Source organism: Haliaeetus albicilla, chromosome 6, assembly GCF_947461875.1.
Source record: "Haliaeetus albicilla chromosome 6, bHalAlb1.1, whole genome shotgun sequence".
Taxonomy (NCBI): domain Eukaryota; kingdom Metazoa; phylum Chordata; class Aves; order Accipitriformes; family Accipitridae; genus Haliaeetus; species Haliaeetus albicilla.
The window spans coordinates 31,121,461-31,142,072 of record NC_091488.1 but is presented as its reverse complement, the minus strand read 5'-3'; the positions used below and the strand labels follow the sequence as shown (position 1 = coordinate 31,142,072).

Here is a 20,612-nt window from a genome sequence, read left to right as displayed (position 1 = left end):
TAATCAACAGCTGCTATGCCAAGGTGGGACTTGCCACAGAAGTAGCTGCTGAAAGTTTTGCCAGGACACAGGATAGGGGACCCCCAAAGAGTCTTAATGCTTCTCTTACAAGGATCCTGATAATGCTTTAAACCATATTGCTGTTAAGAATATCATATTAACTGAGCAGTAACAGGACTTCAAGGGATTGAAGTTTGCTGGAGATAATGCAGAAAAAAACCCAACAGGTCTCTCCAAACTGGAAGCCCTTCAGCCCTACCACCTATGTTTTCTGGTAGGTCTGTACATAGATAATCCCTGCCTCCTTCCACCCGGCTGTTTATCAGTTTGAGGCCAGGTTGTCTTAGGGAATGCTGAAGATCTTTGGATGGATGATTTATCTATGGACGGGTTATCTCCTTGATCAGGAAAAGAGAACGACTGGCTCAACAGCTTCCAAGTTCAATAACCTCCTTTTCTTCTTAATAAATCGCTGAGGCATGAGAGGCTTCCGTTCCTTGCTGGCATCTTTTACACTGTGCCCAAAGAAACAATCATATCAGGCTCAGGAAGGCAAATGACTGAAAGGGCAGGGAAACAGGAACCGTCCCCACGGATGTCCTCCCCAGAGAGGCTGGGAACATGCTCTGCTGTGGGAAATGGGAAGCTGAGGTCAGCCAAAGTGCACGGCAGGTATGCACATCTCTCGGGACTGGAAGAACAGATAATGGCCTGTTTTGCCATGCCCATCGCTCCCCTGTCCTGCTTATGAGCTCTCCCAGGCCGCCTCCACATCTCGTGTGCACAGCACACCTCCACCGCATCATTCTGCGGTGTGGAAATGAAGGCAGGGAGATAAAGGTGGAGAGTGGGTGGTGACAATGCTCCTGAGAGCCCTGAGCCTACCACTCAGCAAGGCAGGCCTTGGTGGTGTTAGAAGAGCCCAGAAGAAAGGAGAAAGGAGTGGGGAATGAGCCCGCATCAGAAACTGGAAGGCAACAATCCTGATGCACAGTGAGGTAACACAGGACATTTCCAGACATACCCACTTGTTCAGGTCTTTCAGAAGCTTTGTTCTTTCCAGCTCCTTGTGCCTAAGGATGTTAAGAGATTGCATAAAAAGTCTTGATAAAACAAACATATGGAGATCCCCTCAAGAGGCTGGGAGATATTATTAGCCCCTCTGTTACTGGCAGGCCTGGAGCATTAATTATTACCAGAAGTATTACCAGGTGCTTGTCACTGCTTTCCCTGGATCCACTTTACATAGTCCAGATTGGCTGTAAGCAACACGTTCCCTAACTGGTCTGATACCTCACAACTCCTGATAGCAGTTAATCCATTTCTCTGAGGAGGATCTCAATAGTGGTGGAAGGGCCATGATCTAGACCATATGCAGAAAGAAATTTGTGTCTATGGACCACCTAAGTATGCAGCATGCATATAGTCTTAGATCTTCTCAGTGATGTCCTTCAGCTGATGTGCTCCACCTCCACATCTGACCAGGCAGTAGGTTCTAGGCAGGGAGCAGAGAAAGGGCCAGGTAAGAGGAGGCTATATGGGGACCTAGGAAGGCATTTTGTATATGATAGCTCCATAATGCATGTGCTACACCTTGCCTACAAGCTCTGGGCCGTTTCCCAGTGCACTTTTTCAGAAATAGCATCTGCACTGGCATGAGAACTTAGAATTTCTAACCAGGACACTGTTGTAAAGGTCTGCATTTCTAGAAGTAGCCTGGTTAAGTTTTAAGTGAAATCATGCTGATCCACGAAATCATGTGTCTAAACCAGTATTCTTTTCCTAGCCCTGTTTGTGCTGCTGCTGCGGTACCATAGCACCTACCTTTGATGTGTGAGAGTTCATCTCCTTTGCTTTACACATTCTTTGTAAGTTTAGTGCAGTTTTTATTATTAACCATGCTGTTATTAAAAGGAGAATCATGCAGGTCAGCTGGTATACGTGAGAAATATTTGCTGGAAAAGGGATGCAGAGTCAACTGAAAATACAGATTATATTAGCAAAAAGAGTGCTTTGTCAACAAAGTTTACACTGATTCTATAAGTAAAATCAGTGACATAAAAGTGATCTTCACGTCAGTTTAACTTCATCTATTTAACCATTGTAAAAGCACTATAAAAAAATCGTATTCACGATAGGTATTACTGCATCACCGCAACTTTCCTGTGTTTGCTTTGCCTTGGTTTTGTATCTGCAGAAGAAGTTTAAGAAAGGAAGGATGAGGGAAGAGAAAGGTAATACCAGGCACACTGTGCCTTCTCTTTTCGCGTTCATAGCATCCCTCGGTCTCCCCGGTGCTGTACGGTGCATGAATGAGAGAACACCGCCCGCTAGTGGTTTAGGCTGCAGGAGCCCGAGGGACTGCTTGCAGAGGCTGCTCCTTGTTTCTGCTTTGCTGATGTACTCCGGCAATTGTACTGGGACAAGGTGGGTGGGTTTTATTCCTCCTGCCTTCAGATAAAATCAGCACCTCTGGAAAAGGTCGGCGCTGAACTGAGCGAGAACAGAGGTTCTTACTGGAAGTGCCATGGGTCACTCGCACCTTTTTTCATGTTTAGCCTCAATGTCCAGATGAAACACTCTAAATAAGCTACGGCATTTAATCTTACAGTTACTACAGTAAGAGAACAAATTGGTTGAAATGCGGTTATGGTGAGCAAACACCTCTAAATCCGCACCACATTCAGAGCCATCGGTGAAGTTAAAGAACAAAGCAGTGACCCTCCCGAAGCTTCCCCGAGGACAGCCCTCCTTGCAGGGCAGTGTGGAGATACCTCTGGTAGCCTGGGGTGACCTAGCACCAGCATGGGAAGCAGCATAGCACCACTGTTCTTCACGTTACCCCAGCTAATTAGCTCCACTCTAGAGGAGATAATTAATTCAAGTGGAATGCTTTGCTGACACAGCCAACCTGCTCCCAAACCTGAGCTGGTATCTCTCCAGTTCAGCATTGCACCGAGTGGTGTAGACAACCTGGGATGTCCAGGCTGAGTTTTCAGCATTGGTAGCAAGATACTTTAAAAAGAACCCAAAAACAAGCTGAAAATATTTCTCTGAGATTTCTCTAGGTCTGTGGCCCTACATAAAACTGTACAGCCAAAGACCTCAGAAAGCTTCCCTCTCCCCCCAGATTGTTTTCCTGCTTATGAGGTAAGATCATCCTTAACAGATGTTTGTTTACCTCTTCATAAAAACCTCCTGTGAGCCTCCCCAGGCAGTGTGGTGTAGTGCTTTGCTATTCTTACCATTGCAAAGTGTTTTTCTAATGTTTAGCTATATCATTTTTATTGCAAATTAAGCTGATTATTTCTTCTTTAACTTCTGGTGAATGTAGAGGACAACTGCTTAGTCTCTCCACCCATTATAACAAATGTTTATGTGCTGGAAGACTGTTATCATGCCTCCCCTCCTGTTGTTCTTTTCCTAGAGAAAACAAACTCAGTTATTTTATCCATTCCTTATAAGTCATGGTTTTTTTGCATGTCTTATCATTTTGTTGTTCTTTTTTGGACTCTCTCCAAATTGTCTACATCTCCTGTAAAATGTAGTGCCTGGAACCGGACACACTGTTCCTGCTGAGAGCTCAGCAGTATCGAGTAAATGCACATAATAATTGCTTTCTTTGCCTTATACACAAAACTCCCCTTAAAGAATCTCAGAATGAAATTTGTCTTTTTCTGTGGGAATCTCACTTAACAGACTCATAGTCAGTCCCACCCCAGCTCTTTCTTTGCTGCACTGCTGCTGAAATGGTTACGATCTAGTTTGGATCAGCGTATTTGGTGTCTGTGCAGTCACCTTTCCCGAATTGTATCTTGGTACAGTCACCTCTGCAGAGGGCAGCCCTGCTTTCCAGTGTCTCACATTCCTCTCAAATTCTGATCACCCCAGCCCCCCTGCCTTCAGGAAGGACTGCTGCCCCCCCCCTACCCCAGCTGTCATCCTTTTGGTTTTCTCCTCTAGTCTGTTGACCAAAACACACAAAGAAATACTGAGCAGCCCTGGAGGCAGAATTTCAGGCATATGATCCTCCCAGCTGGAAAAGTGAAGCCCTGATAATTACCTATGATTATGGTACTTCAACCTATGTAGCCTCTGCATGGTGACTTTGTTTGCTGCTCCGGGAGCCTGCAATCTAGACATTTTCTAAATGCTCACTAAAGTCAAGGTATTTTACAACTACCATTTCCTCCTCATCTACCAGGCCCGTTAGTCAAAGAGGGAAATTAGCCTCGTTTGACAGGATTTGTTCTTCAAAATTCCCTGCTGGTTGTTTCTTATCACCTTATTATCTTTCAGCTACTTATAAATTGATTGTTTCATAATTGGTTCCAGTATCTTTCTAGGTATCACAGTTAGGCTGACTGGCCTGTAATTCCCCAGATCCTCTTCTAACAGTAATTGTCAGAGAAGAACTGCGTTTAAGTTAAACAGATATTGAAAGACATTCCACTTTTGCCCTGCTTATCTTTATTCATTGTCTAGTTTTGTTCTATCCCTTAAATTAAAAACATGTTTCCCATAAGTATTTATCCTCCACTTGGGGCTCAGCACAATCTAACCCTGCCTTCACCTTTTCTCCTGTGTTCTTGCCCAAACCTTCCTGTTACTTACATACTTATCCAATTTCCCTCCTTCTTGATGCTTTATATGTTCCTTCCTCTCTTTTCTTTATGGTTTGTTTGCAGTTTCCCAGCAAAATATATTCCCCAACAATTTATATCCCCCAGTGCCTGGAGGGCTCTGAAGAGAGTCCTGGAAAAATCTCAGAGCTGTGCCCTTAAAATGTGGACAGTGGCATTTACCAGTCTTGTAGGGACATAGCAAGTTCTGCCTAAAGATTTTGCCCAGGGCTAGCTACATTTAAATGATTTCTGAGACCAGTAGGTGGCAGAGAGAAGATGAAATCTGGGACACTGGTCCTAGTGGTCAGACCAATAGATCGCTTTGGCTCTAGGATGGACAGACACGTGTTATTAGAAAGCAGGTGTCTGCTAAGTTGGGTAGTGTCTAGCAAACAAGAGTGTTGGGTAAAGCTCTCACCTTCTTGTAGGCAGGTTGAATATATTTAGTGTTCAGCTTCAGCCATGAGCAAAAGGTTTGTGTGTTCAGCAGAAGAACAGGAAGCATGTGCCACTTTCTAGCTAAGCAGATCAGGAGAAGATAACTTTGTTTGAGGGAGAGGTATCGTTATCCAGGGTTGTGCACTATATAATTGCACAATCTGCTATCATGCATGAACAGAGCTGTTCAATAGCATGGCCCTGCCTTGTCCTGACATCATGTCTGTGTTGGAAATCCATCTGGAATGAAAAATCCCACATTCCCCAAGTGACCTTGTAGTCTTTGAGCAAAAGGCTGAGTTGCAGTGGAGACTTCACAGTTTCAGTGGTGCCAGAGACAGGAGCTCAGTCACCAGCCTCAAAGCAGCTAGAGGATGAGAAGTCAGCAATGAAGCAAACTTCTTTCCAAAGAAAATAACATTTTAGAAGTGCAGGAGATGTCTATGTTTCTTTGAAGGCAAGAAAAGTCCTGAAGGCAAGAAAAAGTCATTCTGAGTAACAGTGTTACTGTCATTAGCTGCTACTATTTCCAGCACTGGTTTTTGGAGATGGAAGTACTCAGCACTTCTACAGGTTGCCTAATGAGAGCATAAATGCTGGGCCAGGTACACAGGTTGGAAGTGTTCACCATTACCAGTCTGGTACTGTCAGTGTTGCAGTTCTTTTGCAGACTCGGCAAACAAAGCATGCTGCGTGTGAGGTCCAGTCTTCTAGAGCTTTGGTTTTATGGTCACTACTCCTTTCTTTTACAGCCATTGCTTTCATATTACAAAGGCAGCCCTGACTTCCAGCATTACTCTGATGCCTGAGAGAATCAAGTCCCCTTCTTGCTCTTCTTGTGCTCTGCCCTCTCCTCTTCAACCCCATCTCAAACAATCACTTCCCTGGGTAGCCCAGTACAAGAGGAATTCCTCACTGGCCATCTTCAACTTCATTTAGGCCATTTTCTGCAGCCATTTTCTTCAGGAAGACAAGGCCCTAGTGAGCTGGAGAATCTGTCCCAGAGCTCAGTGGTGCCTTTTAAAAAGGCAACCAGTTGAAGGGACTGTGTGGTTTTCCCCAAACCCAAAATGTCCAGCAAAGTCAGTGTGCCCCATGTTAAAGGCTCGGCACCCTAGTGATAGCAAAGAAAGTCACCCTGATCATTCAGATGAAGGTAACATATACCAAATGATCAGTGACTTGAATATAATTTCTGCATCAGCTGCATCTTGCAAGCTGTTCTGCAACTTGCCAGACAGTGTTTGATATTTGGATAGTGTTTGCAAATGGCAGATAGAAGGTTAATGGGAAATGTCTCTGACAGTAGCTGGATGTAATTTAGAGATGGACTACAGCCATGTAGTTACATACCAGATTTGGGTTTTGGCTCATTATATTAGAGAGATAAGGCCCAGAAAAGGATATGCACATTCATCCAGAGCTGAGTTTTCCAAAAAGACAGTTTCAGTCTGAAAAGGGATGGGCAGTTTAACATCTGAACTATCTGGCTTCTGTGATGCACCAGCTTGCAGGCACTCTTTAAAGGTGTTAGCTGCTGGTCATATCATTTAGTTCTCCCTCTCTTACTGTTTCCCAGAGAAAGGATGAGGATGGCAGTGATGACCAGACACTCATGTATTAATCCTAGTTTATCTCAGTAGCATATAGCAAAACAAAGCAACAAAAGTATTCCTTACTCTTCCCTACTGTCCTTATTCCTCTTGTTGATCAAATTGTGCCTTGTCTTACTCACTTCACATTCTTGGAACTTGTGTCCTCTCCTCTGTGTGTCCTCTCTCCAGGAAGACTATGTAGCACAGGCTGAAAAATGTCATGTATAGACCTCTACTACTTCTCTATTAAGAGAGTGATTTATTAAGGTGTTTGGAATATGACCTTCATTCCAACTGCATGCATAGAGAATGCTTTTCCTTTGTGTCTCCAAACTGATCACTCTTGAAAAATATGATTCTTTTCCAACTCTCACTTATCCTTTAGCTCTTCTGAAATCCAGTTTGAAAAACATCATCTCTCTCTCCAGTTGTGCTTTGTCCTTTGGGGCTATGCAACTCAGCTTAAAAGCTGTTTGGGAAGACAACTGCTGAAATGAGGCTCTGAACTTACATGGGCACAAATGCCCAGAAACACCAAAAAGAGGCATCTTTTGAAGATACAAAATTTTGTGGCCCTCTTATTATATCATCTCATTCAAACAACAGCATTTCTAGAGACAGAGCGTCTCCCGATGCCATTCGGGGGAATTAAATTCAGTGTTGAGTATGCATAAAGAGAGAGGAGAGCTACTTGCTGCTTCATCACTTTATGAGCCTGGTGTCTGTATCATTGCTTAGCAGATCTTGCTTCCAGTAATCCTCTTTTTCTTCAGAGCTGAGCACCAAGAGCACATTCTGAGCAATTCATACGGAAAGACTACAAAAACAACAACTCAGAATAAAGTTATATCCTTTGGCTTATAATCAAAACTCACAGGGCAGTTTGTTGTACTTGTGGATGCATTATTGAGCCTGTGATTTTTCTCTTCTATGGGCTCTCCAGCATTTTTGCAGATGGCTGGGGGTAGGTGAGTGCGCCTGGGGTAACATTCCTGTTTGTGGGCTGCTGGAATTCAGCTACGCTCCTTAACAAAACAGTTTGGTTTAGACATTTTTGATGCATGTGCATGTGCAAGATGCATTTGGAAGAAAAACTAAGCAGAACTAAGAAACTGAAAGGTGAGGCTGTAAAATTGGTATTTCTCAGCCTTGATTAATATTGACTGATGATCTCATTTTCCCATACTGCTCTTTTTCCAGGTAAAAGATGTTAAAGAGCAGTCCAAAGTATCTGACAATGCCAAATACAGACCCTGTGCCTCAGTGATGCCTGTGCTGGAAATCAGCAATGCGACTTGGCTGTCAGAGCTGGGTGTAGGGTAACAAATTAATTCAATTAATTCTGCCGCTATCAGAGATGTTGGCACTCCCTTGTCACCTGTCACACGACAACACCTAAAGACTAGCAAGTGGGGACACACACAGAGCTGTGCTGAACCATAGCAGAATTGCAGAGATGCTTTAGTCCCTGCTTAACTGTGCAAACTCCCATTTATGCATGTATTAGGTTTTTCACTGCCTGTCGCCTGTTCCTCTCCCCCCTCTGCTTTTCATGTTCAGTGGATTCTCCTCTCTGTGTCTCTGCCTCTCTTTCTCTATTTTTTTCTCCCTATTGTTCCCCATGTCACTAACTGTCACTCACTTCATAAAGCCGTCTGGCTCAGAGCTTAAATATTGCAGGGCAACTAAAACCCACCATCAGAGCCAATTCAGTCATATCTGCTCAGTCGTGCGACAAGATTGGGACTTTTAGGGTAGGGAAGAAGAGAGACAAAAGTTCACTCTTCCCTGCAGAGTGCCAAGAGAGGAGGGGGACACATTTCTTCGGTGGAGCCTTTCACAGCGGCAAGTTGCTTGCTCAACGTCCTTAACCTATACAGTCTTTTTTGCTGGTAGTGTGCTCAGGTTGCAACGTCTGGAAGTGCGGGGTGGGGGTTTGCAACAAGTGAGTTAAGAACACGAGTCTGTTGACTCTGGGTGGGCTTAGGCAGTCTCCTGCTCTTTCTTTATGACAGGCAATTTAAGGGAAAAGGTGACTGCCTAAATTCATCGCTTGCACCTTTCTTGAGACTTGAGGGGTGACTGCTTACAGGTGGAATCCTAAACATTTGAACTGGTTGTACCACTTATCTTCAGTCCACCCAAAACTGTTCCTTGCAGTTGAACTGATTGAGCAATCTCGAACCACTTCACATGGAGAAAATAGGATGGTCACGGCAGAGTTTTGAAAAATGTGACTAGTTCAGAAGTGATCTCGGGAAGAGTTTAGCCAAATGTAGCAAGCTGAAGCGAGACATTTGATGGAGTTAGACAGGAAACATTTTTCCTTCTCTTGTACAGTGAGTTTTCCATAAGGTTTATCACATCTTGAATGCCGCTCTTGCGTGCTGCAGTGGAAATGTTCAAATGGTAGCTGTGGATATCAGCGTAACTCACAAAGAAAGAAAGGGATGGAGTTAACCGCGGTGCCTGGGGGACAATGAAGTTTATATTGTGTGTAGTCGTGTTTTTTACAGAGTTGCACATGACTGGTAACTGTTGGGTGTACTTTGCTCTGTGAATTTGCAGAAAGAGAATGTTTAAATCAGTTTAGATAATGTATGTAAACAGCATAATCTTCTGCTAGATTTGTTAATGTAAGTGCTGACATTAACACACTCTTTTGCACAACTTTAATGACTGAGAAAGTATCAATTAAATTATGTTTGCTGCTTATGCATGCAAGGTGTTTGTGCAAGCTAAAGGACTGTGTTCTGTTCTTTGTTTTCTAACATGGGTGTCTGAGGTTAAAATTTTACAAGGTTTGAAGGCAAGGAAAATTAGTCCATCTTGGTTTAGAAAAATAACATCAGAAGGATTTTTTTTTGTTGTTGAAAATTTGTGAAATTCCCCAGAGCCATAGAAATCTCAATATTTTGTGTGGTTTTCTATGTGTGAATACGTACACACAGTAGTTGAAACTGCCTGGTATGCAATGGTGTGTTGTAATATATGGCATTACAAATATATCCCAGTGGTATCTGAAGGAGGAGGGAAGTTTAGATACTCAGTTTTCCATGCAGTTGATTGTACATTCTTTTTCCCAGCACTTGTCTATGTATGTCTGCATCTAGGAAACTATAGATGGAGGTAGTATCTAAGAGATGATCTTCTAGATCCCTGTGACCAGCTATTCCCTGCTTCACTTGTCATGGTCCACAAGTTGGTCTTTCTGGATCACTGTAATATTCTGCATTCCTCAAAGACTTCAGACTGCTGTGCCATGTTAAATCAGCCCATCCCAAACAAGTTTGCTCTTTATTTCCCTCATTCATAGATTTTTCTCTTGCCTAAAATTATATAGTAGGAAGTTGAGGATATGCAGGATGAAGTCCTGGCCTAGGAATAATTTCTTATCATGCAAAAATAATGACAGATGTAAAGTTTGACTTACATTACTTGAAAATGAACTACTTTCTTAGCTTTCCTGCAGCTGGCTTCCAGTTCTGTGTTAGCCTGAGATAGCACTGACATTTTAGAGAGACAAAACAGTATTTTAGGTCTCAGTTATAGACCTTTGTGTTTTTCTCCAGGTTGGTTCCAAAGTCAGTGTGGCAACTGACTTCAGAAGAGGATACAAAGAATAGCCCAAAGAACACCAAATCATTATACTGTATATCATGCATACTATATAGCAAAACTAGTATATATGGTAGTTATTAAGCTTATACAGTATTACTAAAATAATAATGGTGTTGTAATTGCTATTCTTACCTAACAGAGTGATTTCTAATGTAGAATTAATATATGCAACCTTAGAGAGAATCCAGGTTTGTATAGGTGCAAGATGGGCACCAATTCAAGATCTGTTTGACCCATGTGTGCAGAAGAGCTTGGGTGCTTGAAAGCTTCACTCTCTTTTCTAACCACTGCAGCCGCATGCTGATAAATCTGTTCTACTGTACTGCTGGCGAGTGTTTGTACGTGTACAAAATTTAAGCAGGCTCATGCAACTGAGCCTACAAGGCACCACAGAAGACTCTTACCTGGACAAGGAGTTAAATATAGCCCCCCCCCCGCAAAGTAATTGCCCATTTAGAGCCAGGGAAGAAAGAATTTAGCAAGCAGTTTGCTCTGGCTTCCCAGCCCTTCTCTTGCTAATAAATCATTGTGATCAGGCAAATAAGCAAGCAAGCAACCTTTTTTCTGTTCTCAAAGCATATTAGGGAAATACTTACTGGTTGAAAGCAACAAAAGACATCAGTGGGAAAACCTGAAATCTTTTAAATTTAGCATAATTTGTGGTCATTCTCTTTCTTTTTTCTTTCCTTAGACAGTAAGAAATGGGTGACTGGAGTTTCTTGGGGAACATTTTAGAGCAGGTGAACGAGCAATCCACTGTCATCGGGAGAGTCTGGCTCACAGTGCTCTTCATTTTCCGCATCCTGATCCTGGGAACAGCTGCCGAGCTAGTGTGGGGAGATGAACAGTCAGACTTTGTGTGCAACACCCAGCAACCTGGTTGCGAGAATGTCTGCTATGATGAGGCCTTCCCCATCTCCCACATCCGGCTCTGGGTCCTGCAGATCATTTTTGTATCCACACCTTCACTCATGTACTTTGGGCATGCCGTGCACCATGTCCGCATGGAGGAGAAGAGGAGAGAGAGGGAGGAAGCTGAGAGGCGTCAGCAAGCTGAGGTGGATGAAGAGAAGCTGCCCCTGGCTCCAAATCAGAACAAAGGCAACAACCCTGATGGGACCAAGAAGTTTCGCCTGGAGGGCACCCTCCTGAGAACCTATATCTTCCACATCATTTTCAAAACCCTCTTTGAGGTGGGATTCATAGTAGGTCAGTACTTCCTTTACGGCTTCCGAATTCTCCCCCTTTACCGCTGTGGGCGGTGGCCCTGTCCCAATCTTGTGGACTGTTTTGTCTCCAGGCCCACGGAGAAGACCATCTTTATTATGTTCATGCTGGTGGTGGCTTCCGTGTCCCTCTTCCTCAACCTGGTGGAGATCAGTCACTTGATCCTCAAAAGGATCCGGAGGGCTCTGAGAAGACCAGTGGAGGAACAGCTGGGGGAGGTCCCAGAGAAGCCCCTCCATGCCATCACAGTCCCCTCCATCCCAAAGACCAAAGGCTACAAGTTGCTGGAAGAAGAGAAGCCAGTGCCCCACTATTTCCCTCTCGCAGAAGTAGGGGTTGAGCCCAGTCCCCTTCCATCAGCCTTCAATGAGTTTGAGGAGAAGATTGGGATGGGACCATTGGAAGATCTCTCTAGGGCATTTGATGAGAGGTTACCATCGTATGCACAAGCGAAGGAACCAGAAGAGGAGAAGGTAAGAGCAGAGGAGGAACAAGAAGAGGAGCAGCTGGGACGTCAGGGAGAGCCAGGGGTGAAGAAAGCAGTGGAGGAGGTGGTGAGCGATGAAGTGGAAGGGCCTTCAGCACCTGCTGAACTCACCACTGATATGAGACCCCTCAGCAGGCTAAGTAAAGCCAGTAGCCGGGCCAGGTCAGATGATTTGACTGTATGAAGGTGCAGGATATAGGGAGCACATGAAAAGGAAAAGGTTGAAGAGAAAAGGAGAGATAGAGAAAGAAATCAAAAGATATTTTTAAGCAAAGTGCTAAAATGGCCATTTGAATATTATTTCCTCTTGAGATTCTCAACTGGAAAGGTACTATCATGGTAACTGTGCCTTATTTGCCCTGTATGTCCATTTAAAAAGGAACATTTTCCCTGTTTCCACATGCCAGCTAACTCCTTACAGTAATAGCTACATTGTACACATAACTGATGTCTTTTGAAACCTAACGTGGCAGTGAAACCCAAATGTCACCACTGTGAACGTATTTACTGGAAGCTTTGTGTTCCACATTTCTCTAGGAACATGGGGATGATCTGTCTCTGCAGCCAGCAAGGGGGATGACTGATCAACAACTGTATCTAGTATTTCTTTTTCTGTTTCCACCTATGGCATGCTGAGCAGATCTCCCCTTCGCTGTTGGCATGGAATTGCAGTTATTTAATTCACAAAGTGAATTCTGTGCTTAGCATCAACAGACTAAAATAGTAAGTACTATTTCCCCTCTCTATTCAGAAAATAAGGGTCAAAATGTCCCCAGTTTCTCTGTGAATGCAAATCTGAGTTAGGTAAAAATATTTTCCTTTATGTCAAAAATATTTCTGCTCTTCAAGTGACATTGACAATGGGCAAGGTTAACAGTAGCTCTCTACTAGGATTTAGCAGATGCCCACAGATGGATTATTTGTTCCCAAGAGGGTCATCCAGCCCCGAGCCTATTTCAGAGCACTGGAAAGAATAAATTCAAGTGATATTTTTTACTTGTAGTCTTGTGATTTAAAGATCTGCAACTCAATTTAGCAAAGCAAGCGTGGGAAGACTTCTGTGAAAGGAGGAAACAGCTACAGCAGCCAGAGCATGAAACCAAACACAAGCCTTCATGGCATGATCCTGACATGTGCTCAGTTCCTGGAGCTCCCAAACTTACAGGCACTCAGCAAATCTCAGGTCCAGAGTCCTGAAGGCACCTGTGTACCTAAACCTGGGGTCTAGGTAACTACGTGCCTATTTAAACCTCTAAATACAAAACTGGCTGTTCAAGTTTGAAAAGTCTGATATCATAATAGTCTTTTGACATCCTTTGTTTTTAATTTGACAGATGGGAGCCATCCAGTGGTTTACATCTCTATTAAATGCCAAAGTCTCGAGTAAAACAAGGCCTTCCAAAATATGATTTAGACCTTTTGTGCCAACAGGTCTGTAGAGAACTCCCAGAGCCTCAGCAAAATCTTTTTTTGTTACAAAAGGCAGAAAAGCATGTGCTTGCAAATGTTTAAATCCCTGTGGATTTCTAATTTTAGGACTACAGCAGCATCTTTCGGCTGAGACAGTGCAGCAATGCATTCAAAAAACTTCAGGTTAACAGCTGTGTCCCCCCAAAACTGAGCCTCATGCCAGAAAAGTGCAGGTATGCACTCTCATCTGCTCTGCTCTGCAAACCTCAGACCCTGCCAGCTCAGCAAATTCTTTCTGCTGGGCTGCAGCCCATCCCATTGTTCCCAGGGCAGGCTCTAATCCAGGTCAGGAAAAAAAAGGTCTTTGGCATAATGCATAAAACTCATCCCGCCATTAGCTAGAAAAGACCCTCTGTGGTCTCCCATTGTAGTAGGGCTGACTCCAAGCCCATTGAAGTCAAATGGGTGTCTGAAAGAGCTCTGGGTAGGCGTGGGCTCATACCTCCAGTCCTGCTGCATCCCAGCCCATGCAGCCACCAGTAGTCAGTTCTGTCACTCGCTGATCTAACCTGTTTGGTGGAGTTCCCCTGCCTTGTTATGCAGCTGCCCTGTAGGAGTGCAAAGGTGGCTAGACTTCACTGCTAAGTGAAGTAAGCTGTACATATGTAGAAAGTTTGTAGGGTGCATTGGGATTCTTCAGCATCACAGCGGTGCCACGTATTTTTTTTTTATTTTTCTTTTTACTATTAATCCTTTTGCTCCTCTTGGGCCTGCATATTTTCCCAAGGTTTGCCACCTGAGGTCAAAATCTTTGCCCCCTGGACAAAGGCTGTTAGGTTGTCCTCCCTTGTGAAGGAAGACTGGAAGGTACCTCCTCAGTTTTGGGAAGGAATATGACAAAGCAACACATGTGAAGGAACGTGCAGAGAGAGAATCTGGAGGCTACCATTTATCCACTCTCTTGACACGGAAACAGGAGAACAGTTAACACAAATGAAAGGCAACTGAGGAAAGAGAATGTTTTTCAGCAGGAAAAGGGTCCACTGTGCCCAGTATTCTACTAGAATTCAAGCAGGGGCAAAAATTCAGATGAACAGCAAAATCACTACACTTATATGAGATGGGATCTATTACTTTTTATTTTCTTCATAGCAAGATAGAAGAGAGTTTTAATGGTTCTAAGCATAAACCAGCCCACTCATCAAAAGGGGTAGGAAACACACTTGCCTGGAGGTAAAAAAAAAAATATATCTGTAACGGCTCAGTATGAGATATCTTCTATCTTCAGAGCATCTGATCCTTCCAGATACCAACAGACTAGATGAATCACCCCCACACTTGTTTACTTCTAATTACTTGACAAGTCCTTTTACATACAAAGTATTTTAATAACCATCCCTGTTCCTGACCTCTGACATGCATACCTTCATTAGATCTCTGGACTAATTCAGATGAGTCCTTATTCATCACAGGTATATGGTCCACACTATGACTGTTGGGCGGTCCAGTCTTTAATCATCAGATGTTGAGTATGTCATTCTTTTTCACTGGAGTACTTCAGTAAAATGCACTATATGCAGTGAACTCAATGGACACCCTGTAGTTCTTTCACAGCTGCCACAGAAAAGGTGGTTTCTTCCTCCGCGTCATGACAGCACAATGAAACAAACCAGCATTTTCCTCCTGTATCCAGTCACCTGCTTGTTGATTTTTTTTTCAAGCTGGTTTTCAAGTACCCTGCCAGACTGCTAGCAAATCTGCACCAAGTATGAGCCATGGCATCAAGACAGCCCTTCTCGGCAAACTGAGCAGGGAACTAACAGTCTGGCCTTCTGGCATTCAGCCTCATCTCTGCAATGAAATCACTGTGGGACTGTCAGCAAGTCATTCTTCCTTCTTGTACAATTGGGAATAATTTTCTACCTCACAAAGCTGATGTGAGGCTCGATATATTGTGTTAGTAATAGAATGGGACGCCCTGGGATGGAAGGCCCTACAGATGAGCAAAGGATTATTGCTATTTCTGGATCTGATATCATATAAATGTGTTTTATTCCTTCTCAATGAGACAAATTTAATCATTTATTCAAGAAATTGCTAGTGAAGTTGCATAACAGCCTCAGAGCTGTGGATTCAGTGTATGATTCTACTCAAAAAATAAGTACACAAAACATAGATATAAAGAACAGGGAAAATTATTTTCTTGGGAAGGGGGAAGTCACTGAACAATTAGAGCCATGCCTGGATCATTTAAAGGTGTGTGTACCCCCTTGGCTCTCTGTGCAAATAAATAACTGGCTCTCTGCAAGGAGCATTAAGATGCAAGTGTCAAAATCACCAAAGGAGGTAAAAGTAGAAGAGAAAGGTAGTGTCTTAGCTTACATTAGCATGTGGGAGTTGGTGTTCTCTAGTGTCTAGAGCAGTGGACCTAGGATAATAATCTTAGATTTACTTCCAGCTCTGCTTCTGACTTGCTGTGATAATCACTTTACCTCTCAGTGCCTGTTTTCTCCACCTGTAAAATGGGTGTAAGAATTTCCACCTACCTCACAGGGATGTTGTGAGGCTTCTTTAATTCTGTTTGTAAAGTAAGTAGGAATGATCTGATGAAAAGCACTGCTGAAATGCATGGTATCCTTGTTCTTTCCTGGCAGAATGGCTAACTTGGTTAATACATAACTCCTCGACCAGGCAGGCATTAGTTTGAAAATGTGAACACTGCATTGCACTGACAACATCAACGCAGATGTGGATTTGCCATGAGTAAAAAAGACTCCATTGATCCCCCACCTCTCTCTCCCACTTTAGCCTTGGCCTGGCCATATGAAGCAGCAGTGACAGTGTGGTTACATGGACCCCTCTTCTCCATCCCCAGCATCCATTCTGGGGCAGCATTTATGCTTAAATAAGACAGTTCCTGGAGGGGGGTACAGGTTGGTGGAGCTCTAACAATTTTAAGGGCTTTGTAAGGCATGTGGGAGAGGGTTGTATAATGCACAATATTGCTGGGCTTCTGTTTTAAACCACTCAGTGCAAACTCCAAGTAAATTTTCCAGAGTCTCCATGAAAGAGTTTACAATTGCTTATAGCACGCAGAAAAAAAGCCCCTCTTTGTGAATGTAAACCCACAAATTATCATGTTATACTGATTCTTTCCTCTAAGTGCGATAGATACCAACGATCCCTGAGTGCTGAAACACAATGAAGTACAGATTCCTCCTCCTGTAGGAGTGGAGACAGTTGGGGGGATCTCTGCTCTCTAGGTCTGTGTGGGCATGAAATCTACTTACTGAGGGAGGAAAGCCCAGTCTCTCCTGCCACTCAGTAACTCACTGACTGTGCAGTTTTACATTTAAAGAGCGGCCATGTCACACAATGCTGAAAAAAAGTGGCAGTTTGCTGTTTTGTATAGAAAATGGCTTTTCAGGCTGACAACTGAAAGTAATCCTAGCCTAGGCATAGTTTTGTTTAGTAAAGACAGGAACAGCTATGAGAGCTAGACTAAAGCCTTCCTATAAGCCTGAGGCAGTTGTGATAAAATGGTATGTGATGCCAGATTTCCCAAGGGCCAGGGTTGGATAAACATACCAAAAGCAGGGGACTTGTCTAAGTATTGGAATAATTTTTTTTCCCCAACAGAATGATGCTACCATTTCTTAGGCTCCGTGTGTGCTACGCCTTTTAACATGGCTCGGGAAAGGGTTTTTGCCAACACCAAATGTGCTTATACAGTTGAGTAGTAACCATGGCAAATAAATGTGTATTGACTTGCCAAGATGTAGCCTGGCACACAGTTCTTTACTTGCAACTAGCTTGGCATGCACCTATTTCAGTAGAACCAGCAAGACTCGTGTCTCTGTCAACAATTCAAGTTTTTCTCTCAGCAGCTTGATGTACAAAGAGACATTGAAGATTTGTCCAACCTAGAGAGGAGGTGGCTAATGGGGTGGGGAAGTCTAACTGCTGTCTTCAGGTACTTAATGGGGAGTTACAGGGAAGATGGAGCCAGACTCTTGACAGAGGTGCACAGCAAAGGATCAGAAGCAATGATCACAAAGAACAGCAAGGAAAATTTTGACTAAAAAATTCTGACTAGGAAAAAAATTTTTCAACTGGAGAGTGGTTCAGCACTAAAACAGGTGCCCAGAGACGTGGTAGGATCTCCATCCTTGGAGGATGAAGCCTGACTGGGAAAAGCATTGAGCACCCTGGTCTGACTTTGATGTTGGCCCTGCATTGAGCTGAAGGCTGGACCAGCTGGTCCCTTCCAGCCTGAACTATCTATCCCATGGGAAGCTGAAAACTCAGTGCAGCCACTGCATGTGGAACAATGGGTGTGGGGCACTTTCTGCCTCTCTGGGGTGCTCTGGTAGAATTTGCTTAGGCTGTCCCAGCAGACAACACCAACTAAGTGGGCATTGCAGCAGAGGCCGATGCACAAACACAGTCAACTGATGTTTGGAAGCTAGAAAAGCTGCTTGAGGCCAGAACTATGTGTTGTGTAACTGGTTTGGAAAGAAGATTACAAATAAAATAAAATTAAAAAGAGTATGCTTGTCAACAGAGAAAATCATGGAAATATAAGGGGCTTAGGTCTTTCCAGCTCCCTTTAATTTCAGTGTCAAGTGTGCCTTTAAATCCATCTGAAAGTGCAGAGGATGGCATTTTAATGTTCTGTCAACAAAAACCTGGGTATTTTAAAGCTTGCTGATCTGGGATGAAGCAGAACTGAATAGAAATGGTGATTACAGAGCTACTGACAGAACATTTTTTAAAAAACCCAAAGACTGTTGGCCTTCGCCTTGCTAGATCCAGCCTGACACAGTAAAAGCAAAACAAGCCATTTATTGGTTTCCAAGGAGGAAAGTCTGTATTGCTTGGAAAAGTCATGGAGTAGCCTACTGAAAAACTTTTAAGTCAACACAGCAACAAATTTGTGGTGAAACATTAAACAGAAAAGTTGGCTGCTATGGTGTTTCCCTGAAGGTCAGGGGAGAGCTGGACTGAAGGATGATTGGGATAAGGAAACACAGTTACAAATGAGCATACCAAAAAATCCTGGATTATAGGCAGGCTGCAGGCAAAGGCCAAAGCGAAGAAGCCTGCAAGCTCATGGGCCGAGTACCTCATTGTAAGGATAAGGCAAGCCAACATGAGACATGAATTAAACCCAGCCTGTTACCAAATCTGGTATTTCTGGATTTTAAGAATGTCAGCAACTTTAAAGTAATTTAATTGAACTTTTATGCACTGGTTCCTCTATTTACTGGGTAGAATCGAGAACCAGAAATAGCATGGGTAAAGCTTTTTTTCCCAAATCCTTCTACCTAAGCATATGAAGAATTACTGGGACAAAAATGGTCAGGTAAGTTTCTCAATACATATATGTTAGTTCAAAGAAAAGTCATAGACAACTCCATAAAGGAATTCATCTATTGCCAGTGAACATCATCATCTGAACTCACCAGAAATCAGAATGATGTCGGATTACTCCCAGCTTCAGAGCTCCTGTTCATGAAAACCTTTGGAGAGAAAAGAAAATGGATGGCCAGCTGCCAGCTAAGCCTATTTTTCATGAAAGTTCCCTGTAGCACTTTCTGGAACCCTGTGCTATTTCTAAATATACCCTTGGCCAACAAACTGCCTTAATTCAATATGCTCCACCTTTCCACTTTACTTGAAAGGCTTGACTTCAGTTCCCTCTACAAACTGAACATAAAATAGCCACATTCACACTTTAATATGGGGAAGAATGAAATATGGAACTGAGTGGAAACCTGCCAACGTACTGACCAGCCCTTCTTCCTTGTGCGCTGCCTCTCCTCTCTGGCCACCTCTATCTATATTCTGTTTAATGAAACTACCCGCCTCTCACAACTGAGAAGTTGTCTTTGTACCTGTGGAGTGCCATGGACCCTTCTCCCCACACATGCACATCAGCAGCTATCTAAGGAGGAACAACACGGAATAAATTTCCCATTTTCTTTTTACACTTTTTGTCTTCCCTGAAGGAGAAGTCCTGGGACTAGGGGGTGGATCCGAGTTTTTCCAGTAGGAATTACCTTCTTCCCTGTGTGTTTCTCCCCAGGCTCAGGAATCAGTAATTTACAGCTAAGCAGAGACATGTTTCAAGCCTATTTATAAACACATGCAAAGAAGAAATTTTAAAGAGCTATGACCAAACTCTGCCTTGTTTTTTGACCTTGTGTTGAAGTGAGTGGAGTTGCCAAGGTGTAAACAAGAGCAGAATTTGGCTTTGTATAATTTATTTTTTAAAGGATTTCCTGTTAAGTTCTGTCTTTAAAAAGCGACCAACAACTAATCTTGCCCCACAACCTACCAATACAGAACAAAACAACCACGAATCCCTCCAAACTCAGGAATCTCACCGCTTTAGGAAAGATCAGTTTCTAAGTAGCAGATACAGAAAGGAAGAACAGGGAAATCCTGATCTCAGCTCTGCATTAATTGGCAGCAAGACCAGAAGCTGTAAAAAAAGAGGCCTCAGGTCAGATATGATAATCTGCTCCCTCAGTTCATTTCCCTGTGAAAGCTGAATGTCTCTTTCTCTTTGCAATGCTGTAGACAAAGAGACAAATTTCAAACCAAGATGACTGACAGCAAGACAGAAAGCCAAACAATCAAAGAGACTGTGGGACTAAACCGGTGACTCGGCACAACCAAACATAGATTTGTTTTCCTAGTGAAATGAGTTGTAATGAATAAAGGTTCCTGATTTTCAATCAGCAGGGGCTCTGTGCTTTGTTAAACTCCCAGCTAGCCCCACTTGATTCTTTCTCTTCCTGTAGGTTATTCCAAATACAGAGTTTTGAGCGGCAACGGTTAGGTGTGGTTTTAAGAGGAAAAAAAGACACAGACACCATTAAGTTCAAGCGGGGACATGACTGTGACATGAAGGACTGGATCTCACACCGACAGGCATCAGGAAATTCCCTGTTTGAACTATTACTTCCCTTCTGGCCCCGTTCCTTGATACATTCTAATTGCAAGGCCCGACCCGCATCCCCAGCCCGGCTCCCGGCGCCGAGGGCGGACGGAGAGGGCCCCACGCGGGAGACCCACCTCCCCCGCGGTGGGAAGACGGGCCTGGCGCAGTCGCGGCGCGCCACGCTCCGCTGCCGCTCGACTCTTGCACAGGAGCCAGCGCGGAGGTAAGATGGCGGAACGGCGTCTGCGCCTCCAGCCGGC

At 43.6% G+C, this 20,612-nt stretch overlaps 1 protein-coding gene across 3 annotated transcripts in view; it reads left to right on the top strand.

Moving 5' to 3' along the window:
* The window catches only part of GJA8 (gap junction protein alpha 8), a 55,466-nt gene extending 35,367 nt beyond the window's left edge, over positions 1-20,099 (top strand). For all 3 annotated transcript variants that reach the window (XM_069785411.1, XM_069785410.1, XM_069785412.1), the window contains one exon: positions 10,971-20,099. In XM_069785411.1, the coding sequence (XP_069641512.1) occupies positions 10,981-12,177 (1,197 nt within the window). In that variant the 5' untranslated portion in view covers positions 10,971-10,980 and the 3' untranslated portion in view covers positions 12,178-20,099. The remainder of the gene's footprint in view (positions 1-10,970) is intronic.
* Positions 20,100-20,612: the final 513 nt, after the last annotated feature.